The sequence below is a fragment of the Epinephelus moara genome, chromosome 5 (genome assembly GCF_006386435.1).
Source record: "Epinephelus moara isolate mb chromosome 5, YSFRI_EMoa_1.0, whole genome shotgun sequence".
In the NCBI taxonomy this organism is placed as follows: Eukaryota; Metazoa; Chordata; class Actinopteri; order Perciformes; family Serranidae; genus Epinephelus; species Epinephelus moara.
The window spans coordinates 41,853,971-41,877,149 of NC_065510.1; the positions used below are offsets into that span (position 1 = coordinate 41,853,971).

Here is a 23,179-nt window from a genome sequence, read left to right on the forward strand (position 1 = left end):
GTCTTTTTTAATTTTGTCGAGTCTAAAGTCATTAAATTTGTGACTCAAGCCTGACTTGAGTCCAAGTCCTGTCACTCAATTCCACACCTCTGGTGTATCTTACGTTATATAAGAAACTGGAGTCTGGAGACGGGGCTCTGTGCCCAAGTAATCTGCAAACCAGCACCTTCAAATATCAATAATTAACACCTGTTTTGTTTGTTTAATACACACAAAAACCCAAATTCAAAAAATATATAATCTACAGAAGGTTATGCCACTATTTCTTGGCTGGGTTTACAGTACAGTCATGCAAAATAACCAGTATGGTTCATTAAAAGCTATCAAACACTCACAGACCCTCACCTATGCCAGCTAATAAAACTAGATAAACTGTAACTAACTTCTACAGTATCTGTCACATTCAGAGGGAGCAAGTAGTCGAGCCAACTCACACTGACAATTCAGCAGCTGCTTCTCTTTGACCTACAATAAGAGAGGAGAGGTGAGGAGGGGAGCAGGAGGATGTAGGTGGAGGAAGGTTGGTTTTCATACATAGTTAGACATAAGAGGCCTGAGTTGCTGGAGGACTGTAGGTCTCTCTACCTCTCTTGGATCTGAAGCACAGCACAGCCACCACTACCAACACAACCACCGCCAGCAGACAGAAGCCCCCGATCACCACTTTCTTCCATAAAGCCTGGCGCACTATGGAGAGTGATAGAGAGACAGAAAGAAGAGAAAGTCAGTGACAAACCGGAACACATGGGGAAAGAAGGGGAGCGTAAAAAAAGGGACAGGATGACAAAGATTGTCCATGACAGAGAAAAGAAGAGAAGAATAAAAAAGGTTTGACAAGATACACAAAAGGCACAAAGGGATTTACAAACAAACAAATTGGTGTGTTTTTTTTCAAAGTCAAGGAAGAATCCTTAAATGGCTGCATTTCAAGGAGGCTACACCATCGAAACCTGCACAAGGACTGTTCCATTGTCAAGGATCCTTCAGATTCTACTGAGGTCTGAGTCCTTCTGTCAGAGAATTTTTAAGTGTGTGTATCCTCAGCGGGCATGAAGTACCCACAAATCTTTGTGCATGATTTGCTGGAATTGAAGGCAGGGCCTCTTCAATGACGTACACCTAGGCACTCTCTAGCCTGTTCCAAAATGTGTTCACCGAATGCTGGGAAGGATGCTTAACTCAACTTGGAAGGACTTTTCCTACCAACGAAGTATCTTTTACTAAGCATTATGTTTTCCCTGATAAGTCCCTTTCTCCATAAATTCTGAGAGACTGACACCACATCCTGCTGTCTACAGCTGTAGTGGTAGAAACCTAGATTTTTCAGCCTTGCTAGCAGTAAGTCAATCTGTAGGCCAAACACACACATAGTCTGCACTTGTTGTAAGCCAGCTGTAGCTGTAACATCTGAGCAGTCTAAGTGATTGACTGCTTTTGGAGACTAAAACCATACTGCTAAAAGTGAGTGAGCCATCAAAAATGTATCTCAAGATAAGATATAATTTGGATGAAAAGCATTGAAGCACTGACCTCTGTTGGGAGCTGGTTAAATTTTACTATGCAATAGTTACACAAGTCAAACTTTGTGTCTTCATGCTTAGCCAGTTCTCTTTATACATCCATGGTGTATCCTGCTGGCTAGCTAAGTGAAGTGTAGCACCCACCTTTGGCCAACAGTGTTACCTGCAGGTAACAATGTTATCTTTGTAACAATGTTAGATTTGTCAGCACTTTTACCATTATTAGCACTGTTTATTGAGTTAGCACTGTTAGCTGCTAGCTGCAGACTCAGCCCCCTCCATGTTGAGAGCCATGTACAGACAGTCTCACCCCAAACTCTGAATCATAGATATGCCCTGAATGTCACATTTAATTTCAGTCACTGAGGGGAAAATTATTTTTAGTAGCCCCAGAGGTTAGGGTCAGTCACAGAACAGCAGGTCAGGAACAGGTGGGGTCCCTATTGACTGTTAATACCCATCAGTCTCACCCTCTATGGTGACCCGGTCACTGCGGACCTTGTTGGCGTGGTTGAAAGCCTCGCAGTAGTATGTGCCACTGTGCTCTTTGGACAAAGTGGGGACCTGGTAGTCTGTGTTGTTCTTGTTCGAGGTGGTGGTGTACAGCGGTTGTTCGTGGCCATCACGGTACCACTTGAAGGTTACCGGTGGAGTGCCTTTAACACCACATATGAGGTAGAGATGATCTCCCTCAGAGATTTCTGGTAGATGGGGAATGACGGTCAGGGTTGGCTGCGTCAGAGGCACTGGGAGAGGAAGAGGTGGAGTAGAAGAGGTGAGATTAGTCAGCACTGTATCAATTATATACTGAGATTACAAGAAACATAACAAGAGATTAATCACACATCCTTTTAACATTAATGGCTTCTTTAAAGGAATAGTTTGCTATTTTCTTACTCCTTTCCTAGAGTTAGATGAGAACATCAATACCACACATATTTTAATGGTAAAAATTAGGTTACCACAATCAACTGGTTAGCTTAGCTTACCATAAAGACTGGAAAGTGGGTGACACAGCTGGCTTGGCCTCTCCAAAGGTAACAGAATTCACCTACCAGCACCTCTAAAGCTCACTCATAACATTATATGTGGCGTTAGTTTTACAAATATGTCTTTTGGGGGGACTTGTAAGTCCCCTGATTGCCTGGAAGCCAAAAAAAACCCCATCTGGTTCAACTGTCATTCTTGCACCTCTCTCTTTGTACAGATTGAACCTAGACATATTACTGTATGTTACTCAGGTAGCTTTAGAGGTGTTTGTAGGTGCACTGTGTTAGCATTGGACAGAGCCAGGGCTATTTCCGCCCCGTTTCCAGCCTTTATGCTAAGCCTAGCTAACCGGTTGCTTGCTTGGCCTAATATACCAGACTGTTTCTGAAACGCAGTGCAAATATTTTTTTTTTGTTGTGTTTTTTTTGTATCAGTTAAATTGTACAATGAAATAATGGCAAAGGTCAATCATGATCTTGACAACAGGAGCTGGAAAAACTGTTTAATGACAACCTGGGTAATTCCATCTATTAAGAAAGGATGTGTGGTTCAATATAAAAGCTCCAGACCAGCTTCTCAATGGACTTTGAGCTGAGATTGTTTTGTTAGTTGTTAATATATATATATATATATATATATATACATACATATATATATATATATATATGTATGTGTGTGTGTGTGTACATGTATATATATTGAGTTATATGCCCTTTAATAAAACTGATATAGCTCTGCAGTGTCTCATCAAAACTATTTCCATGTAGTTATCCCCTCAATGATATTCATATCAACCATGTAAAGATGGATTTACCTGTGACGTTAGTGTTGAGTCCTCCACTGCGTACACCATCCCGGATCTTGTGACTATTCTTTGCCCTGCACATGTACTCGCTGATTTCATCAGGCTTGGTGATGTTGACTGTGAAGAATGCTTGTTGAAAGGGCAGCTTGACAACAATTGTGCTCAAGTCGGTGTATCCCCTAATCAGGGTGTAGTTTATCGGCAGGCTGCCAAGGTCCGACTCACAGAGGATCTTGATGGGCTGTCCTAGGACTGCCCTGCCGACCACTGTGATCTTTGGAGCGGAGACGGAAACTAAAGAGGAGAGACCGAAAAATAAAACACAATGACTGCTTGTAGACAAATCCTATTAAGCAAAAACAAAAGCCCTGTTTACACGTGGAATACATAACCTAACTGGCTTCATGTTTTTTGTCATTCAGATATAGGTGAATTCTATTTGCTTTGTTCAGTTACTATTATGATATGAAACACAATACTCACAATATTTGGCACCTAGTCTGCAAGAGGAAGCTGTGTCACTTTTAATAGACACTGAGCACCCCATTCTCTCACAGTGAATCCCCTTACAAACCTTTATCATCAGTGTCATCCGGTAACATTATTAGACTAAATTCTGCTGCCTATTTTATACTGCCCGACAAGATGTCAGAATTATAAGATGTTAACTTTTGACTTGTAAAACTGTAATAATAGATTTTTTTGCCACTCGGGGGCAGAGGAAATTAGCCATGTAGACAAAACTGACATATTCACACTTTTTGAGTTGATAGAGCATCACATTCTCAATCCAATCTTGTTACATAAAGACGTTTGGTCAAGGGCTTCCAACGTCAACATATGAACAAGGTACCCTGGGTGCGTTGGTTCTGTGACACCGTGTCAACTTCAGCCCGTTACATGCATTGTCTGTTTTCAAAATACACTTTCATTTTCATAGGAAATGAATAGTTTGCATACAGTCTCTTTCAAAATAAATGCACTATGTCGGTACAGCATGGCAAATTGACAATATTTTCCTTCAACAACAAACGCATGTGGTTACATTTAGCCGACACATGCACGTGGTTGGGTTCAGGCAACATAGGGACATGGTTGGGTTTAGGACAAAAGAACTGGTTTGGCTTTACGTTCACATGGGTGAATGCCGGCCTCCCAGGTGAAAGTTGGTGGTTGTTGGACCCATTCACCATCCATCTAGCTCCCCCACTTGGACTTTTGCCCCCTTAATTTGCGTTGTTGTCCTGCCGCATTTCAGCGCAATACAGCAACCGGCTTCGTATCAGAATGGCGGTGGCTTACAGCGTGAGTGTTTGTGAAACATACAATAATATCTGCTATGATGGCGTTTTTGGTAGATAGTGGAAGGAAGCTCCAGCCTCTGGTTTGCATCCAAAAACTGCACATTCAACTGTTTGCTGTCAGACCTTTTACCATGCTAATGCTAACTCTCTTTCTGACAAACTGCACTCTGTACTGAAAGTTTCAAGTTTCTTGTGTTGTGTCCAAGTCTGTTCTCCTTTCGATATGTTTCCTGTATTAGACAGCGATTTGCTTTCATGTTATTAACTTACCTAATCTAGTTGCCAGGTATACACTTGAATCTCAGATTTTAGGGAAGTGCACAGACATTGCCCCCTTAGAGGACATGTGAAAACATCTCTCTAGTAACAAGCTTTGCACAGATACAAGTCAGTATAGTCAAGGTCAGACAATTAAGGGGCCATAAGACTTTCCTTTTTAATATAAGCATATAGTTAGGGCTGGCTCAGGGTTGTCTTGGTCCAGCCCCTAGTTAGGCTGACATAGGTCTAGTCTGCCGGGGGACCTCCTATAATACGCAGAGCACCTTCTCTCCTTCTCTCTCTCTCCTTAGTTTCTGAAAAGTTGGGTCTTCTTCACTTGCCAACATTCATGTCCTATTACTGCATATCGCTAACTTGGCTTTACTGCATGTCACTAACTCGGCTTCTTCTCCAAAGCCTTTGCGCTCCACTGTCTTGCAGGTTTCCTCATATCACAGCTACGCCTGGTTCATGGGTCGTAGTTGTACTGCTGCTGTAGTAGGAGGCATTATCATTACTGTCTGCCCTGTATCTCTCTCTGACTCTGTCCCTGTCTCTCTCTGTCTCTCTTTGTCTGAATTTCTGTCTCTCTCTGTCTCTCATTCATATCATTTTGTCATATGGATTACTGCACATATCATGTTGATCTGTTCTGTACGACATCTATTGCAAGTCTGTCCGTCCTGGAAGAGGGATCCCTCCTCAGTTGCTTTTCCTGAGGTTTCTATCATTTTTTTCCCCTTTAAAGGTTTTTTTTTTTTTTGAGAGAGAGAGAGTTTTTCTGTATCCGCTGTGAGGGTCTAAAGGACAGAGGGATGTCGTATGCTGTAAAGCCCTCTGAGGCAAATTGTGATTTGTGATATTGGGCTCTATAAATAAAATTGAATTGAAGTGAATAAGAAGAGAAGAGGGGGGCTTTAAGTTCAAATTTAATTCCTGTTTGCTCACATGTGGTTTATCAAGCGTTTTGCTGGATATTCAGCGATACAGCATCCTATGGCTGGCATGAATAAAAAGTTAAAAAATATAGAGAGGACGTCTAATTACTCCTATAGCTGCACAAGTTGTTGTTTTTGTTACTTCTTTTCTCTCACACTGTGAGGGGAAAAACTGACTAATCTGATGTGAGAAGAATCTCCTCATGGTATGCTCATATGTAGTGTTTTGTGGATAATTAAACAAATAATAATAGATAATAAACTCTTACAGTGTTGTTGATAAGGCAAATGACATTTACATTTAATAGCTCTCTGTGCTTATTTGAAAGAATACTTTGACATTCTGGGAAATACTAAGAAAATCCGGGAAATACAACTTGCTTTGCTTTTTTGCCCACAGAGAAAAGTTAGATAAGAAGATCTATATCACTCTCATATCTGTACACAACCCTTGAAGCTGGTTAGCCCATCTTAGCATTAGTTTCACCCTTACCCCCCTTACAGTGTTGACTTGTTGCTTTGTAGGAATTGAGGGTATTCAGACACGAGGCGAAAATGGAGAACATGGGGGTCTGTGGCTAGATGTGCAATGGAGTAGATGTTTGTTTAGACAGCTCCACATATAATCGTTTTAAACACAGATTTCTTTGGACTTCACAACCTGAACTTTGCACACGATGCCTCCTAAACCTGTCCCCAAGAAGAATGAGAAAACTGCACCGAAAAAAATGATACTGGACGTGTGTTTGAGCGAAAGAAAAACAGATGTGCTAGAGAAAATCCACGAGGCAAGTCCTGCAAAAATGGAGGCTGGCTTTACATCAAACATCAAAGGAACCTTCGCCATCTGACCTGCTTCTTGCTATCACAAAGTTAGACAAAAACCTAGAAGCCAAGTTTGTCGGTCTTTCATCTCAAATGCAAAAGCTTCAGTCAGATGTCATGGAAACCAGAAAGTGTGTCCTGTCGCTTGAAACTGGTGTCAACAACCACAACACCCAGCTGGGTGAGTTGGAGTCGCTCTGTAGCTCCCTAAAGTAAAACACATGAAAGCCAAACTAGAAGACCTGGAATCCAGATCAAGACGACACAACATCCTTATCGTCGGGATCCCTGAGGGTGTCGAGAGAGGGCGACCCACAGAGTTTTATACGGAGCTGATACCGTCTCTTCTGGGAAAGGAACACTTCGGCACGGAGTTTATAGTTGACCGTGCTCACCGGTCTCTTGCCGCCTGACCTGCCGACAGTGTCCCTCAGAGATCTCTCATTGCCAGGCTACACTACCAGCAACACCAGGACCTCGTCTTGAGGCATCTGATACAACAAGAAGAAGATCTCCTTTTTTCCAGACCTGACCCAAGATGCCATGCACTAACGTAAACAATTTGACACCGTTAAGGAGAAATGTAAAGCGGCTAAAATCCACTATGGCTTTCTGCATCCAGCTCGCTTTAAGATGATGGTGGATGGCACATCGCACACATTAACCAACCCAAATGATGCTGAACCTTTCCTCGCCACACACCGTGAGGCTTTTGTTTTTCTGGCAACCTGTATTTTCTTTATACATATTGTGATGCCACCTAAATCACCAGTAGCTCAAGCACACTGGGATAGGTACAAAATGGTGAGCTGGAATTTTAGAGGTTTGGGCCATATTATAAAATGTGCCAAGGTTTTCTCACATTTAAAAGCTCTGTCAGCAGATATACTGTTTCTACAGGAAACGCATGTGAAACACAAGTTTAAAGATAAACTAAAGGTCAGTTGGATAGATGAGATTTACCAGTCTAACTTCAATGCCAAAGCAAGGGGTGTGGCAATATTGTTTTGGAAAAATATCCCCTACATTCACTCATCTACAGTATCTGATCCTGACGGGAGGTATCTTATTGTATCTGGCTCTTTGAACTCTGTACCAGTTACACCTGTGAATCTATATGGCCCTAACTTTGATGATCCCATTTCTTTTTTCAAAAGGTTTTCAATGCCATACCAAACTTTTCAGACAATATTGTGACTGGTGGAGACTTTAATTGTATAATTGATCCTCTCTTAGATAAACAATTTACAAAAACACTTCAACAATCAACTCTGGCATTCGCCTAAAAACACTGATGGAAAGTTTAAATTCCAGTTCACAAAACGTGCTCCCGTATAGATAAATTTCTCCTTGATTCTAAACTGATTTCAGTAGTTGATAAAATAATGTACCACCCCATTCTAATATCCAACCACGCCCCACTATCCATGACGATAAAGTTAGGTGAACAGATACTTCAGAATGGACAATGGCGTTTTGACACAATGCTGTTAAAAGAAAAACACATTCCGCATTTCTTTTCTAAAAATGATACTGGCGATGGTAATGATTCGAACTTATTGGAATCTCTGAAGGTGGTTATTAGGGGTTATATAATCTCATTTGTAGCCAACAAAAAGAAAAACGATGACAGTCGTCTTAATGAACTGATTACGGATATTGCAAAACTGGGAACCTTATATAAAGCAAATCCTTCTGACGCAACTTTGGAGGCAATCACCAAAATGAAATTTGAGCACAACACCATCCTAACAGAACATGTTGACTCCATGCTCTACAACACACAACAAAAATACTTTGAGTTTGGTGATAAGCCACACAGCCTGTTGGCCAGACAGCTAAGGCATACACAAGCCTCCCGTGCCACTCACAAAATCAGAGATTAAAAAGGCAAGTTGATAACATCCCCAAATGAGATTAACAACTGCTTTGCCAAATTCTACCAAGAATTATACAAATCTAAATGTACTGTTGACTCAGACACTATTAACAAGTTTCTGGCAAACTGCAACCTTCTCACACTAGATGCCGGGGCAGTGCAGTCTCTAGACACTGAACTCACTCTAGAGTAGATTAAGACTGCCATTATTCAGTTCCCGAATAACAAATCCCCAGGTCCAGATGGATTTAGCATTGAATTTTAAAAATCATCTTTATCTAATTTTGGCCCATAAGTTTTACAGATGCTAGAATACGCAAAAGAAGCCTCTGTACTACCAAATTTGCTCTATTATACTGAAAAAAGATAGACCCTTTAAATATGTCTTCCTACCGCCCTATATCCTTGCTCCAAATGGAAATGAAGATTCTGAGTGAAGTGCTGTCAAACAGGCTGAGTAACCACATTCACAAACGTATACACCCCGACCAATCTGGATTTGTACCTGGCCATCACATCTACTCAAATCTACACCACCTTTTTGATATAATGTATCACAACCACAAAGCAGAGGGTGTGGTCATCGCCTTAGATGCAGAAAAGGCATTTGACCATATCGAATGGGAATTCATGCTGTCTACTCTACACCGCTTTGGCTTTGGCAACTCGTTCATAAACTGAATTAGGATCATCTTCACCCAACCTCAGGCCTTACCAACGGGGAGATATCACAGCCATTTTACCTACATAGAGGCATCCTACAAGGCTGCTCGTGCTCGCCGCATTTATTTAATCTATGCATTGAAGTCTTTACCAGTGAGATCAGAACAAACCCTGATTATAACTCTATTCAAATACATGAAACGAAACATCATCTGTCACTTTTTGCAGATGACATAACTTTGTTCTTATTGAGTCCCAAAATTTCTCTCCCTCCTCTTCTGCATTTAATTGAAACTTTCAGAGGTCTTTCAGGGTACTCTATTAACTGGGATAAGAGCGAATTACTTCCAATATAATATAATGTAGACTCAGAGTTTCTAAGCACAATGCCATTCAGAATTGTAAATAACCAAATTAAGAGTTTGGATATTATTGCAACCCGGAAATATGGTGATCTCCTAAAGTCCAATTGGGAAAACAAGATCCAGCGACTGAAGAGAAATATTGAATATTGGAATACACTGCCAATTTCTTTAGTCAGTTGCATCAGTGCCCTAAAAATGGTTATGTTCCCCAGATTCTTGTACATCTTTCAATGCTTGCCAGTCCATATACCATTATACTACTTTAAGAAATTGGACTCTATCATCTCAGCATTTATTTGGAACAATAAAGTGGCCAAAATATCAAAGAAACATCTAGAGAAGGATAAATTCAAGGGTGGTTTTTGCCTCCCTCAATTTAAATTTTACTATTGGGCCACAAACCTGAGAGTTTTATCCCTTTGGCATAATAGCTCTTTGACAGATTCCACCATGCCTGCCTGGCTTCAAATTGAACCGGCAGACTGTGGGTATACTTCTCTTCCTGCACTTTTAAATAATCCTGCGAAGGTAAAGATTCCATCATATATAACTAGCCAGATTATTCTAAATACATTAAGAATATGGAAGCAATGGATATGAATATGGAAGCAGTCCTTTCTGTTTCTACCCACACTATACACAGATAGCCCTGTCTGCTTAAAAAAAACATGCTTTTCCTCCAGGTTTGGTTGATCCATTTTTTTCTGTTTGGAAAGACAAACATATTGCCATAATTGGAGACTTACATATTGAGGGAAAACTGTCATCCTTCCAACAACTCCAGCAGTTTCATAGTCTACCTTCAACACACTTTTTTAGATACCTCCAATAAGAATTTATAGACTCACTTACCACAATATCAAAACAAGCCTAAACACACCACACTTGACAACTTTGCCCATCATGACCCTAATAGTAAGGGGTCTGTCTGTCTCTTTTCTGTATTCATCCTTGCAAGCCCATGATATATTGTCTGATGCCAAACTAAGGAATGCTTGGACAGAAGAGCTGGGTACTGAAATCACCAATGATACTTGGTAGGAAATTCTCATCAAGATATATAACAGTTCCATAAATGTTAGACAGCAGACTTATACAATTCAAGATTGTACATAGACTCCACTACACAAAAGCAAGACTTCATGATATATATCCCAACGTCTCCCCCTTGTGTGATAAATGCAAACAGGACACAGGCACGCTTACCCATCAACTATGGTTGTGCCCCAAGCTTTACTCCTTCTGGTTGCTTATATTCGACTGTATATCAAAGGTTTTTCTCGTCATATTTAGGCTACCTGTGATCTCTGTCACTGATAATCACTCTGCTCAGGCTCTCTTTCTCTGTACTCTGCTAGCAAAACGCCTCATTTTACAACATTGGAAGTCAGTATCCAGCTCCTCTTTCCACCAATGGCTGAGGGAGCTTGGCAACGTGATTCATATGGAGGGCCTTTGATATAAACTGGCCAACAAGAAAAAAAAATCTTCCTGAAAATCTGGAAGCCATTTCTCAACAAATGGTCTGCAACCCAGCAGAAAGGGATTGACTCATATCCTACTCTCTTGACGTTAGGTGACTAGGGCCTATCCATGGTGCATCACACCCTCATTTTTGTAAGATTTTGGTTGCCAGGGTGTCTGTGTTTTATTGTTTGTTTATTCCCCCACACACTTTATCTATTTATTTATTATTATTTTTTAGTGTTTGTCACTTTATTGTTCTCTATATTTGTCTCAACTGGACATTACTTTATGTTGCCTTTGTGTGGCATTCAGATTGCTGTCTTTGCAATGTGTACTTATCTGTCCTCAAAAATGTCTAAAAGGGGCTTAACTTTATCCTGAAAATTTGCATCTGAAAGAGGTATTAGGTCATCTTACCTGTGGGACGTACAGTGAGGATTTCGCTATGTTTCACAATGCCTTTGGCTTGAGCTGCACAGGTATAGTTGAAATCATGCAACAGGGCATGGCCAACAAATACTCCACGTCCTTTGGGGGTCAGTGCGCTTTCCGGTGGATCAAGAGTGTAAGTCAACTCTTCCCTGCTGAGTCTCTCAGAGGCAGTGCTCTCACTTTTGCAGGTTAGTGTCATATACTCCCTTTGAAAGACTTCAGTAGGAGACATGGTGAGAGTGGGCACTGAAAACAGCTCTGTGGATGGATTAATAAAGAAAAACAATTATTTGAATTGATATCACTTAATAGTGTAATGCTGATATGTTTGGAACTTAAAACCAACAAAATGTAATAAAAGATTATCAGACAAATCAAAACAAATTGTTAAATAATACAGATTAAAATGGCAAATAAGTACAAAGTTCTTTTTAATCCTCCAATCAGTTGATGAATTTATAATTTTATTCTTTTATTTGTTTCACTTGGTCATTTTAGTTTTCACACTTCTTGCTCTGTCTCTCTGTAGACTTGGCACACATATGATCCGTTATCTATTTCTTATTTTTCTCGCCAACCGAGGAAGTTAAGCCTTTTAAGCAGTTTGTTATGTGTCTGTTTCTTGAGTGTTTTACAAGAGTGGGTAGAGAGAGTGCCGGTGGAAGTTTAACCACAGAACCCAGGCATATTGTAGCCCTCCTCCCCTTTTATGAATTGTGGCATTGTTGTATTTAACGAATAATGATGATCCTGTCATATTTTGCATTCATGTATCCTGTGATTATTTAACAGTTCTGAACAATCATAAATCCACATTCTTTAGTGATACTTATTGTTCGCTCAATTCATTAAACAGCCATACACCCGCAGTAACAGCAATGTAAACCCCAATCCATCCATGACACAAAATTTTAATGTAAAGTCTACACAAATGCCCCAGATTGTCAAAATGACATAAAAACTTTACATTCACTTGACACAAAAACTCATCCCTTGTGAACTTGACATACATTTTTTATGTTAAGTCAATAAGTTTTGAGTTTTGCCGTTCACGTGTGTGCGCTTGCGCAAGACCGTGAGACATGGGCACTGCCTTCATGTGTGTTCACGTGCTTTTGCTGGTCCCGCGCAAACGCAAACATGTGAGCTTGGTGCACAGAGAGGCAGTTAGAGCTACAGGCTATAATGAGGCTAAAAACAGAGTTCAAATGACGTTTTTCCAAACAACTTTTTATGTCGGAGCTTCAGGACACTTGGATCACTACGGACGAGCAGTATGGAGATACCTTGTGGTTTCAATTATGTGTTTTTTTGGACGTTTTAATCTGGGGCACCGTCAGCCTGCATTAGGTGGAGTTGTGCTGCTACCCACTATCCCCTTGGATCTCCACAAGGGATGTGAGGACTCTAAAACTTCACCTGAGCCTCCCTCGGCATATGGGTGAGTAGATAATGGCTGAATTTTCATTTTTGGGTGCACTATCCCTTTAAGAGAAGTTCATGTTTTGTTCTACGACATAAAATATGTCAGTAAATACCCCACTAATAAATTCTGAGGCCTTAAGGTATTCTATCCTTAAGGCAGCTGCTAACAAGTGGCTAAATGAGACTACAGACCGTCATCAAGCAGATCACAGCTGTACACCCTCGCTGTGGTGGGGATTTTAAGTCATGCAGCCATGCTGTAGTTTGTTTATGGCCTTTTTACTTCTGACCATTGCATTTATGGTTCAAAAATCATAAAAGTGGCGTTCATTTGTGAAGATTATCTTGCTGTACAAAACGAGTGAGTATCATAAACATTTGTTTGCCAAAGAGCTTATTTTCTGCAGTAATCCAAAATCCAATGGGAAAATCCCGTAGGGTCTTTGAAGAAGGAACCAAGGGGACACTAACTTCCGCGTCAGCCTACAAAAGATTTCATCCCTGCAGCACTCTATAGCTGACTGAACTCCAAACCAACCAGAGATTATTGAGGAAATGAGTATTTTTGAGAGGACTGTGGCTTTCTAACTGAAAACACTGCTATCTAAGCACACAGCACCAGTGACTCTAGCTAGCTACCAAGCCAAAGCTAATTCTATTCATAAAACTACACATGCAATGGTAATTACTCATATAACTATGGTATACTTGTAACGGTCAATAAAGCATTTTAGCCAGCAATATAACACTAACAAAAATAGCTTGGATTGGAAAGATGAATAAAAATAAATTTGTTTTTGATCCCTAACTTTAATGATTAAACTAACTTTTTTTATTGATGTTTTAAGTTATATTTCTGATTTGTTTGATACACTTTTAGGATGTTTTGTCTGTTTTGGGGCATCGTAGCTGTAGCATCTATTAGAATAACAGTGATGCTTAATACTATTAAGATGAAAAACATATCAGTTGTCAGAACACCAATGTATATGTACAGTGAACACACACAGATCATCTTTCCTCTGTCTACTCACCAGTCACTGAAATCTTTTTTGAGTCAACTTTCACTAAACCCTTCATCTCTACTCTGCACTCAAACTCCCCAGGGTCCTTTGCCAGAGCAACCATGCTGTAGTTCATTTTGGTGTCGCCACTGCTGAGAAGCTGGCTCCCCTGGCTCAGGAAGAGGTGGAGGTTTCTGGTAGAGGTGTCAAAGCCGTACTGAACATTTCTAACTGAGCAAATGATGACGAGTTGGTCTCCTTCATAGATATTGGACTGCGGGAAAATCTCCAAAACTGCTGTGATGGGAAGAGCTGAAGAGACAAAACCAACAAGGAAAAACCACTAAGATGAGTCCAATACTTTGAAAAATACAGACATTTCTAAATGCTACTTACCTTTCACTGACACATTAACAGCGTTGCTTTCCTCGGACTTGACGGAGTCTGGTGTTATGAGGACAGTATAAGCACAGTGCACTTTGTGGATGCCGACGCTGCTGAAGTGAAGCTTAGCCTCTGCCTGGTTGGAGTTGACCTGCCTCTCCACAATTTCTTTGTTGTCCTCAAAGAAGTAGAAGAAAATGGAGCCTCTCTCGCTGGACGCTATACACCTGGCCGTTATCTCCTCCCCTTCACTGAACACATCTTTGTTAAGGTGGAGAACTGGTTTCGACAGGCCTGGAAACCAAAAATGTGAGAGACGTATTCAAGTTTAAATCCAAAAGTAAACAAAATTGAAACAGCACCATCTTTTGCAAATGAAATGAAGAAATTCTCCTGCTTGCTGTTGCACATAAACGCATCAATTTCATTATCTTAATTTTGAAATAATTTTTTGTTCTTACATACATGGGATTTAGAACCATGCCTGTATTGGTTACATTATCATGGCTAAAAAGTGTTAATCATTTAAGGCAAAAATCTCAGATTTCAGTTCAGTATGAAATAAAAATTACTCCCAGTTATTGTAGCCTATTAATGTTATCTAAACACTCAAATTCACCTGAACTTCTCAAACCATAACAGATAAAACTGTATCCATGATAACAAACCAACCTGTTACTGTGAGTTTCTTGGCTTCACTGGTCATGTTTTTCCCCTCAATGTTGATCATGCACTTATATTTGCCAGTGTTGGAGACTCTGGCCTCGAGCAGAGGGTACAGGAGATCCTCCGGGGTGCTAGAGGTCTTGGTGTAGACTTTGTTGCCGTCCTTGTATATAGTGTACTCACGACTCAGCGCCTCCTGACCAGTGCTGCTGACGATGGCCTTGCATCTCAGAGTCACGTTAGTGTCCCGAATCACGTCAGTGCTGGGCTCAACGGACAGGGTGATTTCTCTTATCGTGAATACTAGGGAGTGAATTAGAAAATAAATAAATTAGACGTAATGTACAAGCTAATCTATGGTACTGGCAGCGCTCATATCTGGAATATTTTGGCTTTATTTTTGTACAGAAGGGGTAAGTAGGACGCGCCATCCACCTTAATATACAGTCTATGACATGAGGTGTTAGCTTAGAGGTTATTGTCGTCTCCTGTTGAGAGGGGGATTTGAAAAACGGTTACACACAGACAGCAGAGGGAAGTCAGAGGTGAGTGCCCAGTGGCAGGCTCATAGCCACAGTCTACATCTAGTGAGTCAGATGACTGCTGTTGGCTCTGTTGACATATTCATGTTGGAGTCCTTTCTTACCTCTCAATAGAGACTATTTCATTGTTCACTTTGATTCCCCTGTGAACCCCTGTCATATTACACACCTGTTCTATACACTATACACAGCATGTCCATCGGATGGTTACTGTTTTATATCCTGAGGAACTTAAGTGCCCAAAAGTGCCCCAACGTTGACATACAGAAAGAATGTATTGGAGTCATAAGTGAGTAGCTTTACCCTTTTTCATTTGTGCTTTCTCAATCAGAGTTTGGATTGAATAGATTTCCTTTTAATCACTTCCTATTCCCATTTAAATCAGTAATCCCCAATGGCCTTTTTGCTGCCATATTTGAAATGACTGCCGCTGAAATTTCTATTACAGGTGCCATATAATTAAGTATCAGCTTGGCACTCAGGAAGCTGATGTGTTACCATAGAATTGCATCACACCGGAGATGGCATCCCATCTGGGTATGAGACTCACATAGGGAACAATGCATGTGTGCATGACTGTGAAATTCATTGGTAGTCATCTGATGTTAAAAAAACAAAAACAGCGGAAGAAGGCAGATGTAGATAAGGAAGAGCACCATCTATCTCGATGCAGCTGGACCTGATGGGGCAAGCTTTGGTGCTTATCCGGGGCGATTATAAGCAACTTGTTGAGATGAAGACAGCTTGGTGAGTACCACTGGTAGGTCTCAGGGTTTGGCATCCTTGAGCCACCTCACTAGGGTCTTGACACCAGTGAGCCAGTGTGATCACTGATCTCACAGGTATCAAGTTCAGCTGTCGAAGACAAAAGACAGCCAACCCCAGCTACAGAAATTATGTTACTATGAAGTTGGTTGTTATATTCCTGGATCTCTATGAGTTCTTCCCTTTCAGTGACTAAACTTTTTCAATCTCTTCATGTTTGTCAATCATGGTTTACTTTCAGTACACTTTTTTACCCTGAGCCTCATTGTGTCTGGATTGATTTCAGCAGCCGGACTGTGTCATTCACATGGCCACATATGGACGCTTTGCTAATCACCTGAACTGATCCCAGAGCCATGAATCAATTCAAATGCTCACGTGGTTCTCAAGCACCAAGAGGTGGAAAATAATGAATGATTCATAAGAGATATTTGCTGTCAGATTCACCAATGTATAAGCGACTGTCCAACATTTTGTCTTTTAGAAAACATTTAGAAGTAACTTTTAAAAGTGACAACTATTTGGCGTTCAGCAGTGCACCCAGACACAGAACGCACCCTAGCACATCACCCATATGGTCGAGTACTAGAGACAACAGGCTGCTGTAGTGTCTCAGACAAGGGTGTGGGACTGTAAACAACCCTGGAAAACAAGGGGAAAAAAGGGCAGGAAAAGCACTTTGTCAGACAAACAGGCCACCCGGGGGACCTATCACCATTTCAGAGCCTGCTGAATCTGGCCCACACCCAGCATCATTCAGCAGGAGCTGGCAGGGCTGATGATGAGAAAAATCAGGCGTGCAGAGCAGAGATTTGCTATGGGCTCTCGATACGCCATCTGAGTTATGGCAGCTACACTGAGCCAGTGGTGGAATATAACTAAGTACATTTGGTCAAGTATTACACTGAGGTAGAATTTTTTGATACTTTTTTCCCCCCATACTTCTACTACACCACATTTCAAAGGGAAATGTTGTACTTTTTACTCCTCTACATTTATATAATGGATATCATTACTTTTCAGATTAAGATTTTACATTAAAAACATTTGATAAGCTAATAAAATACAACACAATATGTAAGATAAAACCAGTTGTCCCCTTACAAAAAAGCAGTGTCTGAGTTATCCGTTCCACCAAACAGTGAGTTTCACTGTTTCTTTTAAAGGAACAGTGTGTAGGATTTAGGGAGATTCTGTGGTGTCTAGTGGTGAGGATTGCAGATCGCAACCAGCTGAAACTTCCTCCGGTTAAAATTCCTTCAGTGATCGTTGTTCAGGAGGTTTTACCGGGAGCCAAATTATCCGCAGAGGTCTCCTCCTCTCCAAAACAAATGGACCAGGTGATTAAAACCAGTTAAAACACTGAATAAAGCAGTTTCATGTTACAAATCAGTGTTTAAGATCCAGGGGCCAGTTGCACAAAACACCTTATGTGAAGATTTTCCTTTAAATCTGAGATAAAGTTTCCTTTAAGTAAAGTCGGTTGAACAAGTCTTCTCCCTAACATTTCTGTAAGGTTTTCTCCTTATCTTGGCCTTATACTTAAGGAATAGCTTAAAGTCCGTTAAACAGTTGCACAAGGAACCTCAGCAACCACAGTAAGGAAAAAAACACAAGGTACCTCTGACTGCAAATTAACCTCAACATGACTGAGTTTATGGCGATAAATGAGGAAAATGAAGGCATGCCAAGAAGAGTGTTTCGCGAACAGGGGAACCCGATTTCCCCCCCCCCAATAAGCAACTGATTTTGCACTATGAAATTTACCAGAGCTCAATTTATGATTTGTCTTTACGCCTGGAGTTGGATTACTCAACTTTCCGAAGCTGTGCTCATCCAGCCCCTTTACAATTAATGATTGCTCTGTGGTTTCATGCACCAAGATCTTTCCAAACAGTTACTGGTGAGGTATTTCATGTACGCAAGTCAATAGTATGTTGTGTCATTCACTGGGTTTCAAACACCCTCACCCAACTGCTGAACGCTGTCATGAAGTTCCTGTCCAAATGTTGCAAATTTCCTCCCACATTCATTGTTTCATGTTTGCTGTTATTTTCAGATCAAATTTACTTTTAAGTATGTTCTTCCTTTTATTGAATTCCTCTAGAAGTATGATTTTTTTTCTCCATCTGACCAATTTGGTTTTCGTGTCCTCATATCTTCTGCCATTTTTTTACTATCAGGCTGACTTTGTGAGAGGATACTTTGGTGTGACAACAGGTAGCCTGGGCTATCACAAGCCCATGTTCAAGCAAACAAATGGTTTCCCTGGAAACAGTAGAATTTTACTGCTGTAAAATCTCTTTCAATACGGTAAATGCCTTGTCGTTTTTCCTTCACTAAGGAAACCTTTTAAGAGAATCTGTGTAACACCCTTAACTAATTTCCTCAGCGAAGGAAAAGTAAATCTTAAGTGCCATACTTAAGGAGAAAACTCAAGATGCTTTGTTCAACTGGCCCCAGATGTTCAGGTGGTTTTTACAGTGAGCAGAATTATCAGCAGAGGTCTTCTCCTCCTTAAAACAAACAGATTCAGTGATGTTAACTGGTTAAAATAAAATAGAATTCACATCAGAAAATCAGTGTGTTTCAGACACTGCTTGTCGTTGAGGGGCTCCTAACTATGGTGGCTGACACTGAAACGTAAAAACACGAATTTCCCTCCAAAACTATCTAAGAGCCAGTGTTTGGTTTGTCCATTCTGGGCTATTGTAGAAACATGGCAGAGCAACATGGCGATCTCCACATATGAGGACCCACCCCCTATGTAGATATAAATGGCTCTTTCTAAGGTAACGCAAACAAAACAATTCTTTTTATCAGGTGATTCTACACTTAAGAAAATATACTCATTATTTTACATTCCATTTCTGCCAAAATATCCCCTAAACACATACCTACACACACTGGACCTTTAAATTACAGTTTGAGGCCCAAAGAGGTAAAATTATCCAATATTTCATTGAAAAGCAAATATCAAAGAAATATATAAAAACTGAAAACAGCTCTATGCAGCAGACTTTGTTTTTTCTTCATTCCTCTTCCATTAATCTCACGACCCCTCAGATTCTGGTGACCCTTTAGAGGGCCCTGACTCCTAGGCTGGTAACCACAGGACAAAACTACCAAACTCTATATAAAGTAGTGAAAGGTAGCTTCAAATGTAGAATGCTGCGTATTGTAGCCTACACGTTGATGCATCAAAAATCTCATATCATATACAGTAATATGTCAGTCACAGGGAGATTTTTCTGCAAAATAAGCACTTTACTTTTAACAATGTAAATACATATCACTGCTAACATTTTGTACTTTACTTTAGTAGAATGTAAATGCATAGCCTTTACTTGTAATATAGTATTTAACAATAGGGTACTGGTACTTTCACTAAAGGGTCTGAGCACTTCTTCCACTAAACATAAGCCAAATTTTCTAATGTATTGTTTCAGGAAAAAGATGAATCAATGAAAAAGTGTGTTTTTCTTCAAGTCCGGACCTTGACCCCAGTTAGACAATGCCTCCATCTCTGCTACAACAGATCCGGGCTGAGTCATGTCTTCCAAGAGTAAAGGGAGGCGTGTGACACTGCTCACCAACATGTTTCCAGCCCTTCCTACCCCAGCTTTTCCATCCTACCAGACACCAGCGATCAGAAGGCTCTGATAACAAACAGGACTGTTTCCACTGACTGACCATGTGTCTCCCTTGGCTTTGTTTTTGGGAGGGTTTTTAATGGACTGAAAAGTTGTCTAACTCAAAGCCCAATAACTATGACCATATGGAAAGTAAAGCAATGATGCTCCATAAACATAACAAACATAAACTCCACCTTCTGTTCCAACCAATGACAAGTCTGTGGAAGGTATTCAGTCAGCTGTTTCTGTGTAAAGTGTAATTGATCTTTTACTTACTTCGCTGTGCGTTCACCACACTCCCTGGATGGAAGTCTTAGAGCAAGATAAGACAGTAAAGCACCAGGTTAGAGACAAATTAACAGCGTCCACAAAAAGAAATCCAAACAGTTCCTAAAGAGGAAGACAGGAGATCAGTAGTCTTACAGGTGGACAGGAGTGTGGAGGTGAGCAGTAGGAGGAGGCCCATCCTGTCTGAGGAACGCTGAGGCTCCCAACGCTGCTGGCAGTCCCGTGGTTCACAGACTTGTGACTATACTAGCTTTTGGGTGGTGTGTGAGGGGCAGATCTGATTCTGGTGGGTGGGAGCGGACACTAAGGTGGTGCTCTACCTCAGCCGCTCAGTGGTCAGTCAGTGGTGGCGGTTATCAACTCGAACAGCCCTCGGCTTGGCTTAATTTGCCAGGAAGTGAGTGTTGTTTCCTCAGGATGTTCGTGTCGCCCAGCTCTTTGCTGTTGTGGAATGTTCTCCTCTGGTCTACTTCATGTAAGTGTGTGTGTGACATGGTAGTCACAATAATGTTGTATTGCTCAGGGTGCAGTAGTCAGGCCTTTGACCTCTGATCTTGGCTGGCAGGATCGATGCAGGTAGATGAACAAGACAGGGAAAACAGTCTTTGTGCAGCACAGCCCACTTCCTGGAGGAAAGATAATTTAGCTTAGCTAGTGTGAAGTGTTTTCACAGACATAAATCTCAGCCTGGCTCTAACAGGACACAGGTAGGTGGAGCCATTGTCACTAATACACATGCTTCCCATACTACACTACTGAGAAACAGACACTTTTGACTTCATTTGTTGGTCAGTGACTTGATACAATCCAAGATATAAATTAAATAAAAGGATCTGCCCCTGAACAATATCACACCCCAAAGTGTTCTCAAACACATAAATAAATATCATGTGGACCCAGAAAGGCATTATGAAAATACAGTGAAAGTCTGTTTTTTATTTCAAAATGGTATTTTCCCAAATTACACTTTTACTTCATAATGTCACTAATGGTGCATTCAGGAGCTCCTCAGTCTCATTTCACAAGTTGGGAAGTTGTGCCTTGGATTTTTGTTGCTCAGAGTGTTTAAACAACATGTTGATAATAGTTTGAATCTTTATATTACAAAGTGATTTTGTTCCAGTTGCACCAGTAAATCCCCTAAAACTACTGAAACATTGACTAATGCCAAGTAGTCAATGCTAATTAATAACTTCTCTAATTTATCTGGGTCACTCTATGTGGAGAGCGACCAACAATTACAACCTAATACCATATTAAAAATTACATGTGAGCAAAAAATTGACATGCAATATGTGAATTGATAAAAACTCATTATCATCAATCAAACATTTAATTCCATTCCCGATGTTTCTGCTCATGACAGGATTCAGCAACTCCTGTACCAAACTTTTCACCAGTTTTATGAGTTGTTGTTTTGACTCGAGCAGTGTTAATTTCATTAACGAACACAATGATGAAAATTTTTCGCCAACAACCTTTTATCCATGATGAAAATGAGACAATGACGAGCTAAAAAAAGATCTTGATAATAAAACTGGAGCGGTGTCAGTCGTTGTTGTGAGCTATGAGCTGTTAGTTGCTTTAATGTAAATTTAATGTTTTAATGCTTTGACTGCAGTCTCCCTGTGTCAGCTCTGTCTCCTGCACCAGCTGGATTAGGAGAGCTGCTTCAATCAGGTGCGTTATTAACAGCCATGTTACTGCATGTAATGTATTTCATGCATTATCTTTGTTTTTAAATATATGATCTCAGTTTCAGATGAATGAAATGTCTGAAAATGATCACTTTAAATGTGATACCTATTCGAATTATTAGAGCAGCTCTTGGTAATTATAGGATTTGCAGTTTTGAATGAAGCTGCCGTTCCGTTTCGGGTCTTGAAAATCCGACCCGTGCAGGACACTGGTTAGGGATCTATAACACAAGCTGTGACACTTAAACTGGAATTTTTGGCAAAGTAATAGGTTTTAATACACCAGCTGTTCATGTGCAAGTTAAACAGCAAGTTATATGACATGTAGGGGGCAGTTTATGTACATACAGCATATTCCAAATTCACACTCCTTTCATCATAATCCATATCCAGGGTATAAATTTTGTAAACTTTCAGGGCCGAGGCACTACACTTATTTTCAATGACAAAATCATGTCAATAGTCATGTGCAGTACTACCTTCGTTTTCCTCTGAAGTCTGAAAAAATGACCCTAATGACATCATCAGGGTTTCTGGGTTATGCCCCAGCAGTTTTGGTCTTTACCCATACTAAGTGCTAAAAGTCAGGATTTTTTTGGCCTCTATGGCCTTGTCTCTCTCTCTCTCTTATAGAAGTGTTAAACTAAACCTTTTAACATTTTGTCTTGTCTTAATCAAAAGCAAACAAACAAAATATATTAAAATCAACACATATTTCAAGGTCCAGTGTGTAAAGTTTAGTGCCATCTAGCGGTGAGGTTGCAGATTGCTATCAACTGAAACTTATCCGCTGTGCTAAGTATGTAGGGGAACTACAGTAGCTGAGGTAAAACATGAATGACTCTGTCAGTGTTTGATTTGTCCGTCCTAAGCTACTGTAGGAACATGGTGGACACTGTGGAAGAGGACCCACTCTGTATGTAGATATAAATGGCTCAATCTAAGGTAACAAAAACACGATTCTTAGTTTTAGGTGACCATAAACTAATGAAAACACAGTTATGAATATCATATTCCATTTCTTCTAATTGATGGCCCTAAATCCTACACCTAAATCCTAAATCTTGGACATTTGAGATAACCAGTAAAATTCTCATCATAATTTGATAAATAAATATCAAATTAAATATTTAAGGATATTAAATAAGGTGTACTAGAATGTTCCCAACAGAGACACCAAGACTGCATCAAATACAGTGTTTTTCAAGAGGAATTTACCTTATTGCATTAATACAGCTTGAAAATGTTTTTTTTAGAGTTTGTCTATAATGTAGACCAAACAACCACAGCGTAATATTATTTCAAATGCCAGAAACAGACAGAA

General features: G+C 40.3%; 1 protein-coding gene across 8 annotated transcripts in view; it reads right to left on the bottom strand.

Annotated features, from left to right (window-relative positions):
• The window catches only part of pecam1b (platelet and endothelial cell adhesion molecule 1b), a 32,793-nt gene extending 12,320 nt beyond the window's left edge, over positions 1-20,473 (bottom strand). For 6 of the 8 annotated variants that reach the window (XR_007569895.1, XM_050043594.1, XM_050043593.1 and 3 more), the window contains exons 1-10: positions 20,294-20,473; positions 20,147-20,182; positions 14,935-15,231; positions 14,275-14,556; positions 13,909-14,190; positions 11,435-11,707; positions 3,325-3,609; positions 1,991-2,266; positions 586-687; positions 435-465 (exon numbers count right to left, since the gene is read on the bottom strand). Coding sequence is in view for 7 of the 8 variants with exons in the window: in XM_050043594.1 (XP_049899551.1) it covers positions 435-465; positions 586-687; positions 1,991-2,266; positions 3,325-3,609; positions 11,435-11,707; positions 13,909-14,190; positions 14,275-14,556; positions 14,935-15,231; positions 20,147-20,182; positions 20,294-20,336 (1,907 nt within the window). In the remaining variant the exon portion in view is untranslated. The remainder of the gene's footprint in view (positions 1-434; positions 466-585; positions 688-1,990; positions 2,267-3,324; positions 3,610-11,434; positions 11,708-13,908; positions 14,191-14,274; positions 14,557-14,934; positions 15,232-20,146; positions 20,183-20,293) is intronic. The other 2 variants (XM_050043595.1, XM_050043597.1) reach the window with 1 other exon arrangement.
• Between the last annotated feature and the right edge of the window lie 2,706 nt (positions 20,474-23,179).